Raw genomic sequence first — 23,996 nt, 5'->3', positions numbered from 1 at the left:
GAACCCCAGCTTATTTCAAATCATCTTAGTTGTCGATAAAGTGCCAATGGCAGGGTTTTGTACGATTGGCGTTCTGCTAAAAATTAATCGTAGTGGCTACAATCCAACAGCCATTGCAATTTTTCGGTATTTTGCTCTTCAACTGCGAGTGGATGGCACGCCGATGACGTAGTCTACTAATAAAAAGTAAAAATAAAAAGTAGAAAACTAAATTGGATTACACGAGGTAAAAATTAAGATATGCATAGTAATTATTCTATTACTATTCCCGTTGTAGTTCTAATTGTTAGTGATTGAATGAATGAATGCCATCGCTGCCATTACACGGACACTCAATTGAAACTCAAAGTCAAAGTCAAATAATCATTTATTCCATAGGTAACATTCTTAAGAAATGTTTACACTTGAAAATGTCATTTTTTAAGCTAACTCGTTCACTGTGCCAACTTCCCTGAGAAGAACGAGCAAGAAACTCTAGGTATTGCTCTTTTCAAATAAACTTGAATGCTACAGAATACATTTTGAATCATATTTATGTGGAATCTAGACTCATGTTGTCTTTCCATACATCTTAATCTAACACGTGGTGTACAATTTTGTAATATGACTTTTCAATTAAAATGCTTTTAATGTTTTAAGCTTAGGAAATTGTAATATTAATATATACTCCGGAATTTTATTGCAAAAACGTGTACAGTTCCCCATAAAAGAATCGTTTACCTTAGTTAAACGAAATCGTGGTACCATGAGTTTGGAATTACTTCTTAAGTTAATATTATGGATATCTTCTTTCATAGCGAAATTATGTATATTTTTACTGCCATTGCAACTAGATTTTTAATGAATAACAAATATTGTCATAATTGCAATGTAATCTCACAACGGAACTGCAATGTCCAGTGGTTTCAAGAACAAAACAATGGACTAGTTTAAGTTATTTGTGACAAGATGTCGAGAAGAAAGCGATATTCGAAGATTCTGGCAAAGAGTCCAGACTTGTATCACGTCATCCTGATTCGTGTAGTTTTTTGGCATCATCACGCCTAAATTTTATTTGTAACTCGTTTGTATCGTTACGTTCTTCCGGGAAACGGTTTGCCTTGCATTATTTGTGTATTGTTTAGCTGAAACTTTTATTGCTCACCTATGTGTGTCGAGGTTTATCGTGTGTAAAGCAATATAAACGCTGTATTAACACTAGGTCAGTGACAAGAACCTATAAAGGTTCTGAACGCAGTTTAATGGTTTTTCGTACAATGTGTATGAGGTTATTTTAATATTTGTTTAGTGTGCTAAACAAGCGAGATATAAACGTACTTTAAAAGCTAAATTAAATTAATTTCATTATTTCTAAACTTCTTATCGACTTTTGTGAGAATTAATTTTAACCACTAAACCACTAAATAAATAGAATAAAAATATTCGAGTACCTAAAAAGATTACCGATAAAAATTAGATCTTTTCTTTTCTTGTACGATTTTTTAACTCAAACTTAAACATATTTTCACGGGTGGCTACGGATCCATACGAGTATTAATTATTAAGGGGATATTAAAAAAAAGCGACCTATTTTAAAGAAAAGTAAAAATTAAAATGTAATGTGACTTTTTTGTATTATAACTAAATATATTCAACGTGAATATTGATCATTGAGATGAGCATAAAGATCTCTTCGAACTCTTCTCCACAATGCTGCCCATGTACTTTCTAATTAAATGTGATTCCTCCTCCAAAGCGTTGCATCAAAAAGATATTATCGGTTCAAAATCAAAAGCGGTAAAATGATTGACATGTGCCTGCATAAAGTCGAGTGCGTGTTAAAGTATGCGCGTACGCAACAGACACGAATATTGAAAGGACCGCCCTTGGCACGCCTTTCATTGGTTATTCATTAGAGCATCTTGGAATTTGGTTAACAAATAGTTTTGTTTGTTAAGGATATGTTTGAACTATATGTTAGCTTTGGAATAGGAGAATTTGGTTCTCCCTTTTTGTTTTGCATGAAGAAAATTTTAGAGTGTTTTTCGAAATTAGTAGTACGAGAAACTTTTAAGGTTTAACTCTATAAAAATTGCCTATGGCCTTGTTGACAGAGTTCTACGATTTAGAACTAAAGATGACTAACGTACCGTGGGCAACAAGCGGCGAGTGCTTAACGCTGATTGGAAATTTTTTTCACCACGACGGCAAGCATTATTGTGTATGCCATCGATACAAAGCGAAAAAGACCACTCTTATATGTAGACATAGAAATGCGAAAAAGACGTGCGATTCGCGTCGACAGTGGTTCGAAGTCTTATTGCAAGGACTCCGTGTTAATAAAATTCTATTGATGTCATTATCGGACATATACCGCACGTTATATACTCTTATTATGGTACACACTGTATACGGTTATCAGTAGTGAAAAGGAAATGGCATGAGACTTGTGTTATATATATACGGTGTGGATACAGTTAGCGATACCGGGGCGATGACCGGTGTGTTTGTGATATCATGGTATTGTTTCTGCATTCGCGTGCTCAACGTGCCGACTAGATCTGGAGGTGATTTCAGGCTATTGTTTAAGAATTTAACGAAATGAAAATATTGCAGAAGTGATCGTGAGTGATACCTCTTTTGCGGATTGCAAATGCCGAAAAATGTTTCAGGGGAGCATGTTTTAGGTTTTAACGACTGTCTCAAAATATTTGCGTAAAAAAAACCACTGAATTTTTTTTTCAAAATGGCGCGCGCCTTCTCCCTTTCAAACAACTACTATATTTCTTTGAAAAAAAGAAATTCATAAGAAATCCTGCTTATTCGACATTTCAAAAATCTATCAATCCAATTTCGATTTAGGTTTTGTTGCATTAATGCTAAGTACTACATGGAAGTAATAAAATTATGAAATGAATCGAATCCGCAGAGATAATATCATTCCTTTGTGATACGATCACAAAAAAAACCTCTTTAAAATCAGTCCACTCGTTTGGGACCTAAAGTCAAAGTCAAACAATCATTTATTCCATAGGTAAATTTTTTACACCTGAAAACGTCGTTACGTCATACGATACCACAGACACATACACAGACAAAGGTTTTAAACTTATAATTCTTTTTACGTGGGGGTTGGAAAATGATTACATATTTGTAGACATTATAAAAAAACAATTCAACACATAATTATGAATGACGTACTTAACATTATGAACATATCGCACTGCTGTTACAATAGTGTTGTAATTCATAATCTAAGATACCTACTTGACTCAAAATTACACAAACGTTTTGTGACCTAGGTCTCGATAAAACAATCCTTTCTAAAAATAACTAGACGATGACTAGATTATGTCTTCATAAGGGTAGTCTTATTGCGACTGTTAATTTGTACTGTTATTGTTCAGCTATTTGATTTTTTTATCTGATTCATTACTACACTTTTTGAATAAATGAACCATAACATAACTCAAGTCCAATTAAGTCTCTAAAAAGCAACTCGGTTACAACCATACAAAAAAAAAAGAAAGCATTACGAAATTTGTTTTACTCTGTGTTTCAACGTACAGTGTAATATGTGTATGCGTTCGTGCTCAATGCTCAAACAAGTGATCTTTAATCGTGGTGCACGGTTTAACGTGCTCAGATTTTTGTGGCGCCGCCGCCATGTTTAAACTAATAATTATTTTTAACCGACTTTGAAAAAAAGGAGGAGGTTCTCCATTCGACTGCTTTTTTTATGTATGTTAAGCGATAACTCCAGCCTTATATGATAACTCCGAATTTGTGAACCGATTTTGATGATTCTTTTTTTGTTGGAAAAAGGGGACCTTTTATAAAAAAGTTATTGGAATTATCGCATATAATTATGTCGGAGTAATCGCATAACATACGCACAAAAAGAAATAAAAATAAATTCAGTCGAATTGAGCACCTCCTGCTTTTTAAAAGACGGTTAAAAAGAGAGACAGCGCTATACAAAAATAGTATGGTAAGAAATCCCATGAAAGACATTTCAGTGTGCATGTTAATACGTGTTTATTTCACTACAGCGTATTCAATGGTCAAATCGCATCAATCAAAGGGATAAATAGTCATCGTTGAATTAACGAGCTTGTTAAACCATTTATTGGTGCAGGGAAAGTAACGTCGGGGCAGTTAACCTATCTTATACGAGCAGTATAGGTATTTGTAAGACATGTATGTCATGTTATAAGACTTTCTCTAACGTTGTTTACGAACCTTCAGCTGCCATACTTTCCATAACATAAAGTTAATTTATACATCATAATAATTTAATATAAATATTAAATTAAATGTCGATGATTGATGGAAAATAACAATGTGCACATTGTTATGATTAGTAAATTAATACGTTTGCTGCCAGGTGTCAGGTGGTGGTACATCACTATTTCTGAAGTTCGAAAGAGAATACAGTCGAGCTCAGAACCTTCTCCTTTTTTTTCAAGTCGGTTAAAAATAAAATGTTACGACGCAGATCAACAGATAGCAGCTATATTGTGTTTGAGCTGATATGATTTATTTTGACGAAGACTTGCATATGTATTTTAGTTATCGTTGAAGAAACAATAACCGACGCAACAAGAGCGAATAAACAGACTTTAGAGGTCGGTTTTTTGGGTTTGTGGCATCTGAACCCGGGGTCGTTTTAAAGTTGCAACGTAAACTGAATGAGCCAAATGTGAGTATCGTGTGATCCCGGGACCGGTTGTTTACCAAAAATAATTTAATTTGATTCGCATCCAGTCCCGGGTTCAGCTGCACCTCGAGAGAAGACATTAAATTTGTATCGTCGAGTCCGAATTAATTTTCAATAGATATTGGTACATTTTGTTGATTTAAGGGGAGATGAGCTTGTTTCCGAACACTAATCCGATGAAATATTTTTGTTAAGGCAACCGATTAATGTTCGAAATATGTTTTAATGTACGATTTTACATACATACGAGTAACTCAAAACTCCCAAATTACCTATTGTCTAGAAACCGTTGGATTTGGAACAAGTTGTATGGTGGTTTTACGCATGATTTAAAAGAAAATTATATTGCGTAATTGTGTATTGTATACACTTAAATAATGAAGCGAAGATTTGGAACGCTGTATCGCCTCCTATTCGCTAAAATTACTTCATCAGCTCATCACCCCTTAAAGCAACAAAATGTACCAACATCTATCGAAAATGAATTCAGGTTCAGACGATACAAATTTAATGTCATCTCTCGAGGTGCAACTGAACCCGGGACTGAATGCGAATCATATTTAATTACTTTTAACAAGCAACCGGTCCCGGGATCACACAATACTCGCATTCGGGCCTATTCGGGTTCCGTTGCATCTTTAAACCGACCCCGGGTTCAGATGCTACAAACCCGGTTTATTTTATAAAAAAGGTAAGTATTAAACGTATATTTAACAAGAATAGAATAAGAGGCATACTTAAGTACCTCCTCGTTTTTTGACGTCGGTTACAAACTAGTTTGTTTAATATGGTAAAGTAATCAGTAGTTAGAAAGAAGTAGGTTTGAATCAATAAACCAGCCGCCAGATTTTTGCCTCAACGAATGAGGAATAACAATAAGATGGTTGAAATGTGTTATAGCAAAAAACAATCCAGCAAAAGGTAAAAAGGTGTAGACGATGCTATCAACCTAATGGCAGTTCGAAAGCGTTACGCACCACTGAAGCGGCACTCACTTGAACGCAAATTAGCTAACGTATAAAATGTCAGAAAGTACTTTGGTCTCATACGTTGGTCTCTACATGAAACTAAAAAAATAATGGCATCAGTGCCGTATTAAATATCAATAAGTTTTTTAAGGTCCCAGGTGACGAGACGAACTAGGCGTGCGCTTGGTGGAAAGCGACACGCCTGATAACAGTTGCAATGCCACTCAGAGCTTTAAATCGCAAACATCTGAGGGACACTCCCACTGCCCCCGTCACCCTGAGACATAAGTGTGTACCAGCACCTTTACCCTTTCAAACCTTACATTACTGCTTAACAGCCGAAATAGGTAAGGTGACAGAGTGGCAGTAGGTACTTCGCTGAACGAACTTTACTGCTACAAAAAATATCTTATGTTCCAAAAGTTTTTCCGGCACGTTCTTTTTGTTAATTTGTACGGAGTTTCATCTTTTTTATGACAATAAGTGTAAATAAGTATTGCGTGTGTGCGTATTAAGGAAGTTTTAATTATACTTGCTAATAGGAAATATTCACGTACTCTGGAGGAAATGCGTTGGCCCTAAAGTATGTACGAAGTATTTATTTGCCGGGATATAATGCAATACTTTGAATCGGGAACGTGGCAAGTGCTCGTGGAAGTACTTTTTCCGTTCACGATCCTGATTAGCTGAAGCAATGATCTAATTGCTCAAGAAAATCTAGTAACTATGTGATGTCGACAGACGTAATTTTTTTACAGTTCTAATTGTAACTAAATAAATAAATAATTATAACTTTACTTGAGTTTACATAAGTTTACTTGACCGTTTTCGCTGTTTTCATTCGTATGTGCCAAGTTTTATTGAAATCGGTTAACGGAAGTGGGTGAAATTCAACAAAACCGGATTCATCCCTTGATTTGCCAATCTTAGAGGTAAAATATGTTCTTCAAATTTTAATAGGACCACGACGACGAGTAAACCCTTTCCGACAAAAAAAGAATCTAAATCGTTTCACAAAAGTCGTGTCACATACACACAAAAAATACAGACGAATTGAGAAATTTGCTCCTTTTTTAAAGTCGGTTAAAAACCACGAACCTTACCAGCAGTAGAAATTCTATGAGTGATTGTTTAAATACAATTAGCATGTGCGTAATCAATGCGTGCAAAGCTGCAGACACGTGCACTTGGGAGGCTTTATGCACGTGATGTGCTGTCGCAATTACTGCAACTGCTGCTGTAATACCTGTTGTGAGTCGGTCGACACGGAGCATTTTCTTTTCCGCAGTATTTGAACATTATTTTTTTAAACTCGTTTTTCGAAATGAGAGTATCTAGTATTTATACTCTCGGAAGAAAGAAAGGCACGTGCAGAATTTTTAAAATTCGGAGATTTCTAAACGAGTTTAAAAATATCCAAGGTTTTTCTGAATCTTTGTCTGTCTTTGAGAGAAAAGTTTAAAGAAATGAACATTCTTACACTAGTGTCACAGTGCATTTATAAAAATGTTAATTATGTCAAGAAGAATAGTCATTTTCTAATGACAGACATAACATTGTACGAGGAATAAAAATAAACTACTTGTTCTTGATAGTCGTCTTCACAAAGTCATAAATTAATTTCGGGGGCAATGTAAAACGCTTCTATAATAAGATTCCGGTTAATATTCAAAATTAGCCACTTACGAGATTAAAAATTATAGTGAGACAAAAACTTTACATTTAAGGTTTGTTATACAGCTTCGGGAGCGTTCCCACTATGTCGTGACGACAGAATGTCGTGCAGTTTACAGTGTCGTAGCTTGTATATTTAAATGAAGTTGTTCACATATAGCAGGACACGATTAACTGTCGTTCACGATTTTTTATCATTACAACGACAAACTGTCGTCACAGTGGGAACAACTAGAACGACAGTCGTCAGACGATAAAAAAAGTCACGATAAAACGTGACGACAGATTGTCGCCGCTCCTATTGTCGTCACGATCTAGTGGGAACGACAGTCGTTCAACGATAAAAAATCGTCCACAACAGATAATCGTGATATGGGAACAGGCTAGACACGACAGTCGTCCAACGATAATAAAACGTGACGACATAGTGGGAACGCCCTTCTATGTACTTGGATGACAAAAACCCGTGGAAGTGCCGCGTTTAGCTCTCGTAGATAGTCTCGATCTTGTAGGTAGTAGAGGTTTGATTTGATGAATATAGTAAAAGATAAATGTGTTTTAACAACGACCAACCCTTAAAGAATTTCTTGCTCATTCTTCTCAGGGGACGCTGCCTTACGAATGAGCAGGAGAGTTTAATTAATATGACGATTTCAAGTGTAATTTGCTTACCTGTTAAATAAACATTACATGAGTTTGAGTCTGAGTTTGAAAAACATAAAAACATAAAATATATTGTTGTTATTAACTTGTTTATTTATGTTAAATACATGACATATTTTATACAGAAATTGTTCTTGTATAAAAAACAAATAAATTTAAAAATAAACAAATAAATAAATAAATTTTCTCTTATAAACTGAGTAAAATAGTTATTTGTTATGCAAGGCCGCAAAGCTGTTGTTTGACGTGAGTGCTTGCATTGAAACCTGAGCAAGCGAAGGGCTAAGATTGAATGGTTCAAAAATAGAATCTTGAGCGTAGCGAGGATTTCAAAGCACGTGACGCAAAACAATTTTGCTGCCGAGCGAAACACGCACTTTTCACGTCACTATAGCGAGGAAAATGGTAGATGAAAGAAAAACAGCTGAACTTTAAAACATCTTTTTTTTTTTCAAATAAAAGAAAAAGTTAATCTTCGGATGCGTCGTGAATTTACACCTCATCAATTTTTATTCTTGCTTGTACGTTTGTTTTGTGTGTTTAAGGGATTATTGAATTATTTTAGTTCCTCGACGAATTATAATGATTTAATAAACACAATTAATTATCCTTGTCGATTTAATGTCAACAATAATAAGAATAAAATATACCAACGGATTTATATTATTTATGTAATGTACGACAATCGCGTAGTTTAGCATGTCATTATCTTTTTTTTTCATCGACAGGAAAAGTTAGGTGTACCACAGTAGGTACATCGTTAAGTTTGAATTTCAAAAACATTTTCCAAGCTAGCGTGCAAAAAACTCTTTGGCGCGCAGATTTCTAATGACAAAGGAAGCCTTTCCGAGCTAGTGAGGTGAAAAAATTCTTATAACTGTATAATAAAGGGCATAACAAACTTAAACGTGTAATGAAACTAAAGAGCATAATTTATAGTCACTGCGTGTTTTGTGTTACTTATGAAGTATTTATTGTAATTGAACCACATAATAGCGGCACGCTACTGTACATTATTAAGTAAAATCCTATGATAAGAGTGTTGATTATTGATGTCGATTGTGCCTTTTGCTTATTGTGTACACAACAACTATTGAGATAGATTTCTACAAAAAGTCAGGTAGATAGCGTTTTTTTTCGTGATCACGAATGTGTACATAACTTAATTTTGATAAAAATGAAAACAAACCGGTGGAGTAATTAATTAAATAATTTAATATAAATTCAATAAAAATTTAAATGATCGATATCTTTCGCGTTGGATGAAACGAACAACGCGGCAGTTGTGTAATTAGCATCTTTATATTTACAGGGGCATTATTGCTGAACCCAAGAACTAAATTTCGTAGGGTTGTACAGATTGAGAAGCTTGACAATATCGTTCGTGGATGCTAATAATTTTACAAATACCTTATGTAAAGATTTCTTTAACTTGTTATTTTTGAGAGGTGGGAACTTCGTGGCCAACGCACATTTTATCCTTAGTATAGGCATCTGTCTCCCACAAATTTATTTACTCAACGTGTAAACTGTTCCTAGCTGTAATATGTATTTTGTGGAGTATAATCTCAGTACAGAGTAAAAAAAAACCGACCTCAAAAGTCATTCATCCCCTAGGCCTTAGAGGTGGAATATTTTCTCGAAATTTAAATGTAGCCACTACTGGGGGTACCTTCTTTTCTACAAAAAAAGAATCTTGAAAATCGCTTCACAAATGCCGTTATCGCGTAACAAACATACAAAAAAAAGAAAAAACATATAGTTGACACCTCCTTGAAACCTCCTCCTATTTTGAAGTCGGTTAAAAACAAACTTATTATTATTATTATTTATTCTAAGGGAAACCTACAGCGGAAGTCGAACACGATATGTAACGAACAAATAAATTCGTAAGTAACTATTTGTTATTTACGTACACGTGCTATGTTACGATAAACGGTACTTTGCTTTTGACTTGCTAATTTGAAGACGCAACGTCGTCACCGGCAGATAGTAGAATCACAAAACTGCAAACCATAGTCCAGAATTTATTAAGGGACATTCAAACAAGCTAAGTCGGTTTAAGTAAATGATCCATTTTATTACTAACGTAGAATTAGAGATACTAATCTAGAGATTTTAACAGCGAGTAAAGTACAGACTTTTATGTTTAAACTTTCAAGTTATTGCTTGTTTAACTACCGAGCTATTTACGTACCGGGTTTTAATACGACATTTCCATATAAAATGGGCTTTCTGGTACAAGATTATCGCCTAGATTAGAAACCGTTAAAGTAAAAGTTTTGGGTCAAGTAACTAATCGAATTGGAGTATCAAAATCAATTTAGGGTAAGACTGAGATTCGAAAGGTAATAAATCGTTATCATCCTATTTAAGAGCCAGGCTGTTGTCGATGCCTCTCTCTATTCCCACTAGTTCTGTCGGTTCTGTCCAATTATTCCCACCAGTTTTGTTGTCGTACGTACTATCCACTCCTCACGATTAATAGCCGGTTCCATGAACGCCTTACAGTTTTATTTGTTCATTGTATGTACATCATTCGAAGTCAAAGTGAAATAATTATTTTTTCCATAGGTAAAATAAATTTGCACTTGAAAACGTTATTTTTAAGCTACTGCTCTTTCACTGTGCTGACTTCCCTGTGAAGAACGAGCAAGAAAGTCTAGGGATTGCTTTTTTCAATTGAACTAAATGGAACCTGGAGTCAACACATTTTTTTCAATTCAAATATGAAAAGGTAAGAAATACAAGTCTGTAACGTACGAAAGATAAAAACTTAGCAATCATTCCTTGGATAATCAATAAAATTTCACAAAAAGCTTACACGACGGTCAGACAGGAGTGCTTTGAAATGGATTGAAAAGGAAAATTATGACAAGTTTCAAGGTTTGTAAGAAATATAACAAAGTACATTAAAAACGTCCAAAGTTGCTAAAGAAACATAGGTACCTTTTGTGACCTATTTCGTAAACAGATTACGTGATTATGCTACGCCACTGACTTTTATGTTCTCATGCGTCTATATATGGTACCAATACAGCACTTAGTTTAGTGCCATACAGTAAACGGGCCTATAACAAGTAATCGCGATTATGGTTAGCGTAAGGCCAGGATTTGCGCCGGTCAGACCGGTCTCCCGGAGAACGTACGATCCAGTTTGACCGAGCAGTGCTTTCTTCGGTGTGTCCTGGAGTTATGTGGACGTTTACAAAATGAATAAAACAAAGCGCGTTGAGTTATAGATTGTTAGTAGGTTGTAAAGGGATTTACGTCATGGCTCCTTTGACAAACGTCGTTTGTGTGTCACTATTTGATTGAACATTTCAAGAACTGTAAAGCAATGTTCGTCTTATTACACAGAGTGAGGTAATCGGAGTGAATCAAATCTCAGAGGGAAATAACGAACGGGTATTGCTAATTCTGGCATAACTTGTGATTACGCGCCCTTTGATCTCATCAGCGCTACATCTCGTATACTTCCTGCAGTTTAGTGAATTAAAAAATAATAAGTGCGTCTCTCTCCGAGCGGTGATCATCGGCAGAAGTACTTTCATTTATATTATGTTACGTTGACCTTTTGAAGTCATCGTGGCTTCACGAGATCGATATATCAACATTTATCACTATGTAATCTGTTACGCAATTTGATCCAATGATCGCTTTATGAGGAAGTTATTGGGCTTTATAAGTCTAGGGTCGTAAGATATTATAGTTTATCTTCTTTACCTGTTAAACCGAACCAGCGTAAAGAAAATGTTGTAAACTATCTCCTCTGAAAATTTCAATTGACATTGCTCTCGAATCTCGACCCAGCCAAGAAACATGAGTCTATTTCCAGTTAAGACAGGATTAGCAAAGTCACTTTATATAGAAGCCGACGACGTTCTCAAAGCGGTCTTTTAAAGACGTGTGCGGCATAAACAAGCAACGAATGCAAGACTCGTAAGGCGCGAGCGCGCGTCGCGTAGTGAGAAATGCAAGTTCAAGATTTTTGCACGTTTACTCATTGTTTACAAAGCCTTTACACGAGAAAAAGCTATAGTGATACGGTTATGAGTACAATTCATGTTAGAGACCTTTTAACATTGTCTGCAGTCTAAACGCAAGCTCACTTTTGTCCACGAGTATCTATATATTTAAATCATCGTAAAAAGGCACCACCTGACCGTGACCACGCATACGTGTTGAAGATAACGCGGCAACATCATCACACAAAGCGAGATGGATCCCAGGTGTTCTCTCATAAATCTTAAAGATGGTATCTTGAGTCTTTTATGCAGTGGGAATGCTTTAAGAACATGCGTAGTAGTCTCAAAAGGAGTGGCAGGGGAGAGTTCCCAACGTACGGAAGAGACCGCGACATTGCACGTCCTTGAAAGCCCGCTTACACAAGGTTATGTGTGTTTAGGGGAATACATGAAAAGTATATTTTAATTAAAACTTCTTGATTAAACTTAATTCAGGTACAACAACTTATATACATAACTTAGAATCATCCATTGTTTCGTATGTGCAGGAACTACGTAAGTTTTAAGATGCAATTTATTTTTGTTTTTTTTTTAGAAGAGCAAGGAATAGGCAGCAGGCAGCGGTGGAGGGAAACTCTTATCTTTACGAAAATTGCATAATTTCGACAATAACGTTAGAACACTCACAAAGCACAGAAAACAATGAATATCAAAAATATAAGTCAAAAGTATATAAAAAAAAAGGTATGTAACGTATGTGGCGAACAGTATATATGCTTTCTTTTTTTCAGTATTTGTTTTCCACAAAAGTTTTCTAGATATTATATGTTATTTTGAAAAAGTTTATTTAACTGAATTTATTTATTTATTCCTACAAAAGACTGTAAATATTCTGTGCGTTATTATTATTAATATTTATTTTGGTGAAAAAACGGTAGAATGTCATCAAAAAGATCACAAGAAGAAAAAGAAAACCAAAGACAAAAGTTCTTACGTTTTCGCGATTATTACACATAGGAAATGAAACATTTTCCGGATTTAAATTGCGTATATTTGTTTTATGAAACAAACCAACGTTTCGTGTCCGAAAGGTTACTTAAACGTTGTCCGAAACGTTTTGAAAACAAATATAAGCGACTTAAATCCGGAAAAATACTTTCATTTCAAAGACAAAGGTATAAAAAATCATATAATAAGGATGGTGCTGGAGTGTTTTAGTGTTGTATTAGTTTTAAGTGACGGTATATGATTTGTGAACGGCAACTGAACCTTATTTGCGTCAAAAATAAATAAATATTCAGTAACGAACGAAGTTACAGGAAACACCGCATCGTAATAAAAAATAAATCACTTCCAATTACCAGTATCTTCTGCGATACCATTACTCATTTATGACGGGCATTAATTTAGTTCACTCGTCCATGGAGTCATCCAAACAATTCCAGATGGTATGACGTGTAGACTGCAAAAATAATCTAAAGTGTGAAATATTTGTAAACATTCTGAGGCAATCAGCAACTACGGAGCACGCTAATCAATAGACATAAAGCAATCGTTTTAGTGGCACTGTACCTACTTGCTGGTCAATGGCACTTAACAATTTAGGCTTTTTAAAGAAGTTTCAAGCTCCAGGCCTTGTGGCTTATCGCGATAACGATAACGATACCGTAGCAATGTACACAAAAGTGCTGGCACACTACTGATTACTCACTTTACAAGCCTTCTCCGAAATTGTTAGCTCTGTAAAACCCAAACACTTAAGTAAATCGTCTGTATACTTCCTTACTACAACACATTTACGAAAAACAGTGATACTTCTTTGTAGGGTTCGAAATTATAATTATCTTTGATAGTTTTTACGACAATTATGTTGATAAATATACTTACATAAATATTATAATATTATATAATAATATTTATAAAATTAATCGGAGAAACCTCAAAAAGGAGTCACAACCAAATCGTTTTACTAAAAGATTTTTATTTGTATATTTTTAGTTTTCTCACTGTTTATCATTTTTAGACAAAACTATGAATCCACCTATTTTTGCCGCCAAACAGTAATGTCAGCATTACTGTGTTCCGGTTTAGAAAAGTAAGGGTGCTGGTGACATTACAGGCACATGTGAGTTGTCAGCTTATGTCTCAGGGTGACGGGCGCAGCGGCAGTGCCCCTCAGATCTTTGCGATTTAAAGCTCTGAGTGGCACTGCAACTGTTTTGGACGCACGACTTGTTCATCCCGTCACTTGATATTATAAAAAAAATATCAGCATGGATAATAATCGGATATATATCAGATAATTATCACGTTAGTTATCAAAAAAGTAATATCTTGGTAATTTCGAACCCTGCTTCTAACTGTGATCTTCACGCAAGGTAAATACGTATAAGATAGGTAATCTAGAGCTTTGCATTCGTTGTGGTTTATTAAGCCGTTATGGAACAGCATACAGTTGCTCGTTAGTTACTTACTGCACTAGTTAACTAACGGGCCTGAAACGGCGAATCGAATGCAGACAAAACCAAAATATGCCTCTGCCATCAACTCAAGATCAATCATCCATCCTCTAAGGACAGGACGCACTAAGTGTCCGTCGTCGTAATGGCTTCAAATAATAATAGTAGGTACAGTTGTTGAAAATGTAATGTAAGATAACAGGCCTTGCGTCTATGCTTAATTGTATTTGAAGTAAATATTGTCAATTGTTACGGTAATTTGAATTAATGTAACGTCGTAATTACAATTGTCTATGGTGAATTTCCTGTTAGAGTAATCAATCTTCTTTACGGAGACGTACTTTTATTTGAGCGTAAACATCGTACCGTACACAGAACAATAATACAGTAGAAGTGGTTAGTTAGCGTCTGACGCGTGCCAACATTCGGTCTCGACAGACCTTCGTCCGTCATTAGTCCGCCATTTTCGCTTTGTATGATTGTGTTATTCTTTCGCGCAAATTCTTTAAAACCGCAGAAAAATCGCCTTATTGTGCCGTACCGACGATACCAATGATATGAAATACCCGTACTAGTATTTCATATCATCGGTAAGTCTTATTTTAAACAAAATTTCTATTTTCTGTTTTTTCTGATTCAGATGTTAATCGTTCGTCGTAGTCCAGCTACTGATCGCAAGATGGCAGCACTTAAGGTATTGAACTTTCAACGTTATAGCGACTGAGTAAAGTTTAAATTATATTAAAAGAATTTGTTACATCTTTTTGAATTAGAAACTATGACCAATCATTGTCAAAATTTCGTAGTTTATCATTTCTTTATGTGCGTCTTGGCGACGTCGATACCGATGGTAATCGAGGCTTAAAGCACTTCCATTGTTTTTTCTTCCGTAGTACCGTATCTAGTATGGTTTAAGAATAGGTAAATTTACGAGGAAATAAAGACGGGCACATAATCCGTCAGTGGTGACATAATGAGAACAACCTGCTAGTAACAGTACCGTAGACATAATTTGCATAAAGTCCACCAATCTCCATACACAATGCGCTCTCAGAAGGGGACTTGGAGAAATGCAAATATGAAAACGCCTACATGTGGCAACCAGCAACCTATTTAAAATCGACGGAAGGTCAGCGCGGAGATGAAACGTGTGTTCGGTGCAACGCGAGACGAGAGACGAAAATAAATGTGGTGAGAATGTTGCTAAATTATAATTAACATAACTTTCATGGACAGCCATGTTTGCTTTCTCAAAGAGGCTGACAACGTGTGGTATATAAGTAACATTCCCACAAAGTACTTCTGATTCAATAAAATCTTGTTTTTAGTAGACACTCGCACGTAACTTTATCAGAGATCGGAAACCTAAACTTCAAATAATTCTCTGTGTACTGAAATGAGCCAATTTTATTACTTTTTTTAGTTTGTGGAATTGTGTCTACTCATTTGCCAAGTTTTATGGAAATCGGTTAACAGAAAGTGGGTGAAATATAATAAAACGGACTCATCCCGTAATTTTCCACCCTTGTAAGTGGATTATTCTCCTAAAATTTGAATGGACTACAACTGAGGTAACTCCTTTTCAACAAACAAAAACCATTGAAATTCATAAATGTCTGAGTAATCGCGTAACATACAAAAAAATACAGTCAAATTGAGAACCTCCTTTTTTAAATCGGTTAAAATAGTTATATTTCTTTTTTACAATTACGAATATTTTCTTCTAGATACACCCTTAGTATAGTAATTGCTAGTTACACAATAAAAATAAAGAATAAATGCCACAATCTAATAATTCCGGGATTTGAGAAGGAAGTATTATCTAGTATTATTAATTATATCTGAAAAGAATGATGTCACTGAATGATACAAATGAAAGTTTTGAGGGGTGACCCTATAGCGAAACAACATCCCACAAATTGCCAATTATGTCAGACTTAATCTGAGGGGCCCTGCCACTATTCCCGTCACCCTGAGACATAAGATGAGAAGTTCCACGTGCCTGTAATTCACCAGCACCCTTACCCTTCAAAACCAGAACCCAGTAATGCTCACATTACTGCTTGACAGCAGAAATAGGTAAGAAACTAATAAATGAAAAGCACTGCGGTTGCGCATATTGGGCGTATCATGTTGGCGAATTCAAGGAAATCGCGACACATGGCCAGGATGTGTCATAAGCCAGGCGTGAATGCTGCATTTTAATAATACGCGTAGATATTTACGTACTTTGCATTGTCACTGATGAATTCCTTCGCATTAAAAATAGCACGTTACGTGTTAATAGGCCATACTACCTCAGCTTTATTTCTGAATTTAGTTTTTTACAAACGAAATTACAGATATTTGAAAACTATATCGTCTACTTATACGTGTTCTATTTGGTTCAATTGATTTAAATAAAAATCATTGCTGTAATACTACCTATTGAATACAGCGGTTTTTTTGTAAAATTTCGAGGTGAGGTCGTGTTTTTTTTCTATCGTGAAAAGGAATCGTGTTTTGACGCCGTACGTAAGCAGTGTACATCGTCAATTTTACTGTACATTTTTTCCAAAGTGATTGATACAACACTTTCACTATTATGCGAAATCAACCAAAGCCATTTGAGGTTGTATAAACTCCAAGGCGTTATTGTATATTGCTAGTCGTTTAGAGCGTAAATTAGTGTTGGTTTCTTGATGCAATTTATTCTTCTAGGCAATAAACACGAACATCAGTACTCATTTAATCAATTAATATCAAATCTAGGGCACATTTATAACCATTATGGCCTCGTCTTTGTAAATTGACCAGGCTTAACCAATGGAGTTGTCAATTCCGCTTTATTAGCGACAATTTACCTTTAAAATCATACGGTTCAGTTGGCAGTATTGTGGCAAATTACCAATTCATTAGCAAGTGACTAAGGGATTGTATTCAAAATCACTAACGATCGTTATTTACTTTTATTGGTCATTGCACTCTCTACTCGACCGTGAAATTGCCCACTCCTCGTATTTTTTGTGATCATTCATGGTTGATATGGGTGATTGCTGGAAATGTTGTTTTAGTGTTCTAAATTACTAAATAAGTTAATTATTAATACAAAGATCGAACACTCAGAAAAAACACTCAGAACTCGACTTTTTAGTTGTTGAAAGACCAAATACAAAGACACGACGCAAGCACATAGAAAAATTCGTGAGGTCCGTTGATTCGTTCCGTGGCTTAGTTGGTATAGCGTCTGGCACGGTATGCAAGAAGACGTCTGTTCGAATCCGACCGGATCGAAGGAATTTTTTCTGAGTGTTTTTTCTGAGTGTTCGATCTTTGTATTAATAATTATAACAAACTAGTGGAGTAATTTCACAAAAAATAATTGAATATCAATTCAATAAAAATTTAATTAATTAAATAAGTTAAGTTATGGAATTCGCAAATGTTATGCTTCTGTATTTGTTTATGGTTTGGACGTTACCATTTTTTTTACTAACTTTCTTTAGGCACATAGACGAATTCGTAAGGTCTGATGACACGTTCCGTGAGGGAGCGATACCCCGGTATGGCGAAGTCGCTGGTTCGAATCTACCCTCTATTTTTATCTACTATCTTTATATCAATAATAATGTGTTTTCACAAATAATTAACAAAATAAAATAACTTTTTTTATTGAAAAGAATTTAGTTCGTCGTTTCGGGCCCCTTGCATGTCCCATGGTACCTGTCAGCCATGACCATGGAATCTGTTTTCGCTCGAAACGTTATTTTGTTTAATGGAACAAAAATATACGCGATTTACGTCCGAAAATTACTTTTTTATAAAAAAAAACAACTAATTAGCTTGAGGACTTACATCTATTTGCCAAGTTTTGTTAAAATCAGTTAACGGAAAGTGAGTGAAGTTCATTAAACCGGATTCATCCCCTAGTTTGGCACTCTTAGAGGTGGAATATTTAAACGGGACCAATAAATACTGAGGTACCCTCTGTCCAACAAAAAAATCTGTTCACAAATGCTAGAGTAATCGCCTACGCACACAAAAAATACAACCGAATTGAGAAACTCCCCCTTTTTTTAAGTCGGTTAAAAATATATAACTACTTAGTATTAAAAGCATCATAATATTCAATAAAATAAATACTACTACTGTCTGTAGTTTGCCATCGGCAGCGGAAAGCGGAACACGACAAGTCAAAAATACAACCCTACTAAAACTTTACAATGTTTAAATGTTATGATGATGGCTAGTTACACATAGATATACATTTCTGTATAATGTAAACAGATACTACGAAGTTTACTGCTTATCGACGCAATTAACTTCTCGGTATACAAAACACATCGTTGACAATGACAACGATATAGTCAATGTGACTTTTGAGACATATTTATTATTTATTAAAATACAATATAAATCCAACGCTCAAAGGAAATGTAGCATTTATTACTGGTCTCCCACCGAATTACAAGGGTAGCTTTATTATAAAATTACTTTTTATTGATTTCACACTTCAAAAGCAATACATTTCCCAATAAAAATCTCACAAATAACGTTCATTATTATTAAGGTGTGAAGTCTTGGACAAAGTTAGTCTTTTTATAGCGATATCCATTTTATTTTAAAATGTGTAAGTAGTTAGTTGGCTCTCGTTATTTAGTCTCTTGGCATCAACAGGTAGAAGAACACAACAACTAAAAGAACTCGAATGTTTAATTAATTGAATATCCCACGTTGTTAAGGTTCCAATCCAGTACGGCACCAATTCATTTGTCTACATTCATAGATGGATGAGTTTCTCTTGTTAGTACGGTTCGTTGGTGTGATTGATGATATGCCACCTTGGGTTATAAATGTAGTTTGATGAATGCGACCTTAAAAACCTGCCCGAGTCACCAATTCCGCCTAAAACTTCTGTAATAACTATCATAATATCCAGTGTATTACAATTTACCTATGCCCGTATACTTGTTATGGATTACGTCAAATTATGACAGCGTCTCCAAAAATATTATAATAATTCATAATTCTAAAGCAACTGCTGCAAATGTGTGAATATTACCGTATAATCATAACAATTTTAAAAATGCGTGGGGAAACGCCTGGAGCCTTAGACCACCTGCTCAAGTGTTAATAACAAATCAACACCGACTTTCTAATAGAAGAATTGCTTTATAAGGATTGAAATCAAAGTGCATTGCCCTTTGGCAGTAACTCATATTTATAATCGGGTACAGCGCTTTAGGCAAAATGAAGCTATACTATTTTGTTTATATTACACGTACTTTTAAGTCGAATGGTTTACCTTTGCGGTATTATAGGGGTAATTTATACATGAACTATGTGGGTAGATGCGAATCACGGGTCGTTCACCCTTAACGTGGGTGAAGTCTAGCACCAAGTTTCGCTTTATGGAAACGATGTGATTTTCTTTATGGGAATAAGATTCTATCGACATGACAAACGCAGGAAATTATGATGATGAAAGAGGAAGAAAACTGTTATCTGATGTCTACTTTCTCATTCTGATTATGTTTGTTTACAATGTGTTAAAATAGTTTTCAACGACAATATTGTAGATTCAAGTAACGGTGTGTAAGAACGATCGTGGAAGTCATTTTCTGGAACAGTGCAGATTGCTGTGCGCGTTCCCTAGCAAACTTGAACGTTTGACTAGAAAGCAATGCGTGTCGCTTGTGTCACGGTAAAATGAAGAAAACGTGTCGTCGAAAGGAAAGTAGTGGCATTATATTTGCTAGTTTAGGTACCCTATGCTACAGCAAATGCAAATTGCCTGTACATTGCCTGTAGTATGCTAATGCGTCGGATCTAGGGCACTTCCGTCGAGGAAGCGCTGATAAACTTGGAAATTGTGACACTCTTGCTAAATGGAACATTTTGCAAATTTAAAAACCCCATAATTTGTTAGTAATAACTCTTCTGTATTGTTTGGTAAGCTCTAGATTAAAACATCAACACAAACCACGTAATACACTGGTATGACATAGATACAGTTGATGCCCTAAGGTACCCGAGCCCTTAGCCGACCTTTTGGTTCTGAGAGTCGTCTTAGGCATTCAACAGAAAAAAGGAATTCCAGCTTTTTGGTTAAATTTGTATCTGTGTAATGTAATTAGAGATCCAATTAGCTTAAAAAGCCTCTTAAATTCATCATTCACTAATTATACAAATTCCTTTTGATATGATTTAACAAAAGGAATTTTACGGTTCTCAGGTTAGAATTTAAGTATGTTTAACACATTTTTTTCACATCTTATGTATTTTGGATATTGACTGCACTCGACAACATTAGCATACGAAGAAAATATCGCTTCAGACGATACACATCTGTATTTGAATAATTATAACACAAGAAAATATTTCGAAAGCCGCCTTTAAGAAAGGCCATTTTGGCTTAGCCAATTTGATAAGATTGACACGCGAGTTGATTTTAATTAACAATAACACTATTAATTTTAGTATATAGAAATTGATACTTGCTACTTGCGGTTACGAAATCCAAGTTTTGCGCACGCGAAGTACATACGAGTAAGGTCACAGGCTAATTTACACATGCAATGCGGTGGTAAGCTGCGAAGCTGAAAATAAATGGCCTGGAAATTCCAGGCTGAACCAGATTCCTAAAGCAACAATCTCAAGAATCCTTAAAAAAATGCATTAAAATTGTCTAAACCTTTCGACGTTGACAATATTGCAAATGAGTTGGATAACACTTCGTTTAAAATTCAAAAGTTGAATGGGAGACGGACGTGTGTCGTGTGCCGTGGACATGCTGCTGTTAATGCTAGTTTCGCTATGAATATCAAGCACATAGAACAATCATTGCCGGTACGAATTATCGATAGAATGTCTTGTTTGCAAAATGGAGAAAGTATCTATAGTCAAGATAAGATCCATAATAGATTTTTTAAATATCTTAATTAGGATTACTATTATATCGTCACAAATAAGAAATAACTAAATCAAATGCAATATATAATTTGCACCTAACACTATTATGATAATTTCGGTCTGTTAATTTTATTGGTAACCACCACTTCGCAACGGAACTTAGTACTGCGATTCAGAATATCAATGCAAACGAAACAATAGAAATCGCAACACAATTAGGTATAGCTTCCCAAGCACATCATTTGCAGAAATGACTATATTGTTATAAAGGTTCTACATAAAATGCCATGTGGTGACCGCTAAATATTCTTAAAGGTGTATTCTGTTTAAGGTAAGCTGGCCTTAACATCTGCGCATACGCCTGCGGACGAATCACGACTAAATCAATGTAAATACCTGTCGTTTTTCGACCAATGATTATTGCCTTCGATAATAGCGCCGTCAGGTGCAACTTTGCATCTCTCTTCTTTTGTTTACAAAGTAGTTTGTACAGCAGTGACTTCCATTATTCAATATTTTATGATCCATTTGATTCATTCGGTTTCAAAATCGAGACCACCTCTCGCCAAGGAATTGTTCTCGTTAAAATTGTTATTTCTCCGACATCGTGGCATTTGGGTCACCTGGATCGGCTCCAAAAGAATGTTTGAAACGCAATGAATATAAGTTTACAGTCGGATGGAATATAAGTTTAAAGTTGCAATTTAAAAGATTGTTACGATGTTGTTTTGTTTATTTGTCAAATTTAGACTTCTCGTTAATAGAAGATACTGAACACAGGAATGCTAATGATTCATTTCTAATCACAATGAGCTAATGAGCGTTAAAAAAGTAAAAGAAAACAAATAAAGAGAAATAAGCACTGTATTGTTAAATTCCCATAACGTTACAAAAGAACGACAAAACAACAAGTTTCTTATCCTCAAAACAATAGGGAGATGTGAGAGAATTTTGCTATTATTTTATGACAAGCTCTGGGAAAGAACATAAATGTACGAGACCGTGGCGAGGGGCGATGGGGAATCTAAAGATGTTTTACGACTATTCAAACGGACTGTATCTTTTTTTATAATATTTTTGCTTATATGTATGAAGAACAAAATATAAGGAATGACCTTTCATAAAGAAATTAACATGTCATACTCGCTTTATCAGTTTTATTTCAATATCGCGCAACGCGGTTAACTAGGCCGACCGGTTGCCGAATAAACAATCTGTCATAAGCAGGCGTTTGTAATTTTTCATAGGTTAACCTATTATATATATTGATTTGGTGACATCTGGCTGGGCGTGCAAAAATGGATGTTAGGTAAAATAATGAAATAATAGTACGTATAAACTACAATCGCGTGCCTTATTTGTGTATTAACGTAGTGGCATCGAAACAACGCAGGAAAAGGACGGGGGACCGATGCGTCATCGGCGCCTCCCTCCAAAGCGCACCCCCTGCACACCCTTGCTCGACTCACGGATCGATCCTGTGACCACCAACGCCATGCGCAAAGTCCGCCCCTTTTGTTTATATAGTTTTCTACGACGCTTTTCTTCACAGAATTATGATACCGAAATACACGCTATTTAGAAACGAATTATAATGTTATCACACTTTCGACTGCACATTTATGATATCAGAAAGTTTACCTAACTTGCAAAGATAGGGAAGCATTTTAGAATTGCTAACATAGCAGTGACACAATGAATGGTACGATATGTGCTCTAATATACTATTGTTTACATTTATTAGATGTTTATTATACTCACTGGCACTCGTTCATTATTTCTTCCTGCGAGCGAACTTGAACCGGTGCGAGCTTCTCTACGCTTTCCTCGTAGTTTCCAAAGCACTTCGTGATCTTCTCGTCGAATGTGTTTACCAGATCCTCCAAAGATCCGGAGAAAGTCTCCGTGAAATTGTCACCTTCTCCATTTTGCACGTTATCCTGTTTACACTTCACCGGTTTGGGTTCGTCATTATCGTTTATTTTGTTGGAATCGATTTTCATTTTGATCATTTCACGTTTGAGATTGTTTATGTTATTGAGGTGGATGTCGTTGCCATTTATCGTTTTTTGTGGGTAATCCGCAGTGGAGAAGCAATCGTCAGCTTCTTCGATTTGCGCGAGAGGCGCTTCGAACTGGAGCTCGGCCATCCTCCCAGTCGCTTCTCGCATGACCACACGACTGTCCGCGACGTTTGCCGCGCGAACACTGCCTCCCCCTACCGATCAGCCCGGCCACTGAGTCGTCGTCTCGCGAGTCTACGATACTATAGCAAAATTAAATACACGAGCGATTCACCATCCCATACTTTATTATGCGAACATGGCGTGAACCTAGAAGACAACAAAAAAGCTGCGTATCGCATAAATGTCATTTAAACATTTCATGTATGGTTTTGATTGCTCAATCAATGGTTTTTCTTCTTCTCACCTTACTTATACAAAGATAGGTTAGAGTTCGGGTAAAAATTAAAATCGTACACCATAACAGGATAATTGAGTGGAGCTGATAAATAATATGAAATAATGCACTTAAGACTGCCAATAGAGGGACTGCACTTCTCTAGTTAATGTGTGCAGTTGTGATCAACTGCAATAACTGCATGCAGGCGAGATGTCACCTGTATTTATTTTTAACGCACACGTTCAACATAGCCCCGCAATAGGGAAACCCT

The 23,996-nt window shown here is 35.6% G+C and overlaps 1 protein-coding gene across 1 annotated transcript in view; it reads right to left on the bottom strand.

Moving 5' to 3' along the window:
* LOC113225591 (fasciculation and elongation protein zeta-2) overlaps positions 1-23,554 on the bottom strand; it is a 61,995-nt gene extending 38,441 nt beyond the window's left edge. The window contains exon 1 of the mRNA XM_026457928.1: positions 23,084-23,554. Within this exon, the coding sequence (XP_026313713.1) occupies positions 23,084-23,493 (410 nt within the window). The 5' untranslated portion in view covers positions 23,494-23,554. The remainder of the gene's footprint in view (positions 1-23,083) is intronic.
* Between the last annotated feature and the right edge of the window lie 442 nt (positions 23,555-23,996).

The sequence above is a fragment of the Hyposmocoma kahamanoa genome, unplaced genomic scaffold, assembly GCF_003589595.1.
Source record: "Hyposmocoma kahamanoa isolate Upper Pololo Valley unplaced genomic scaffold, ASM358959v1 168, whole genome shotgun sequence".
Lineage (NCBI taxonomy): Eukaryota > Metazoa > Arthropoda > Insecta > Lepidoptera > Cosmopterigidae > Hyposmocoma > Hyposmocoma kahamanoa.
This window is presented reverse-complemented; position numbering and strand designations above follow the sequence as displayed.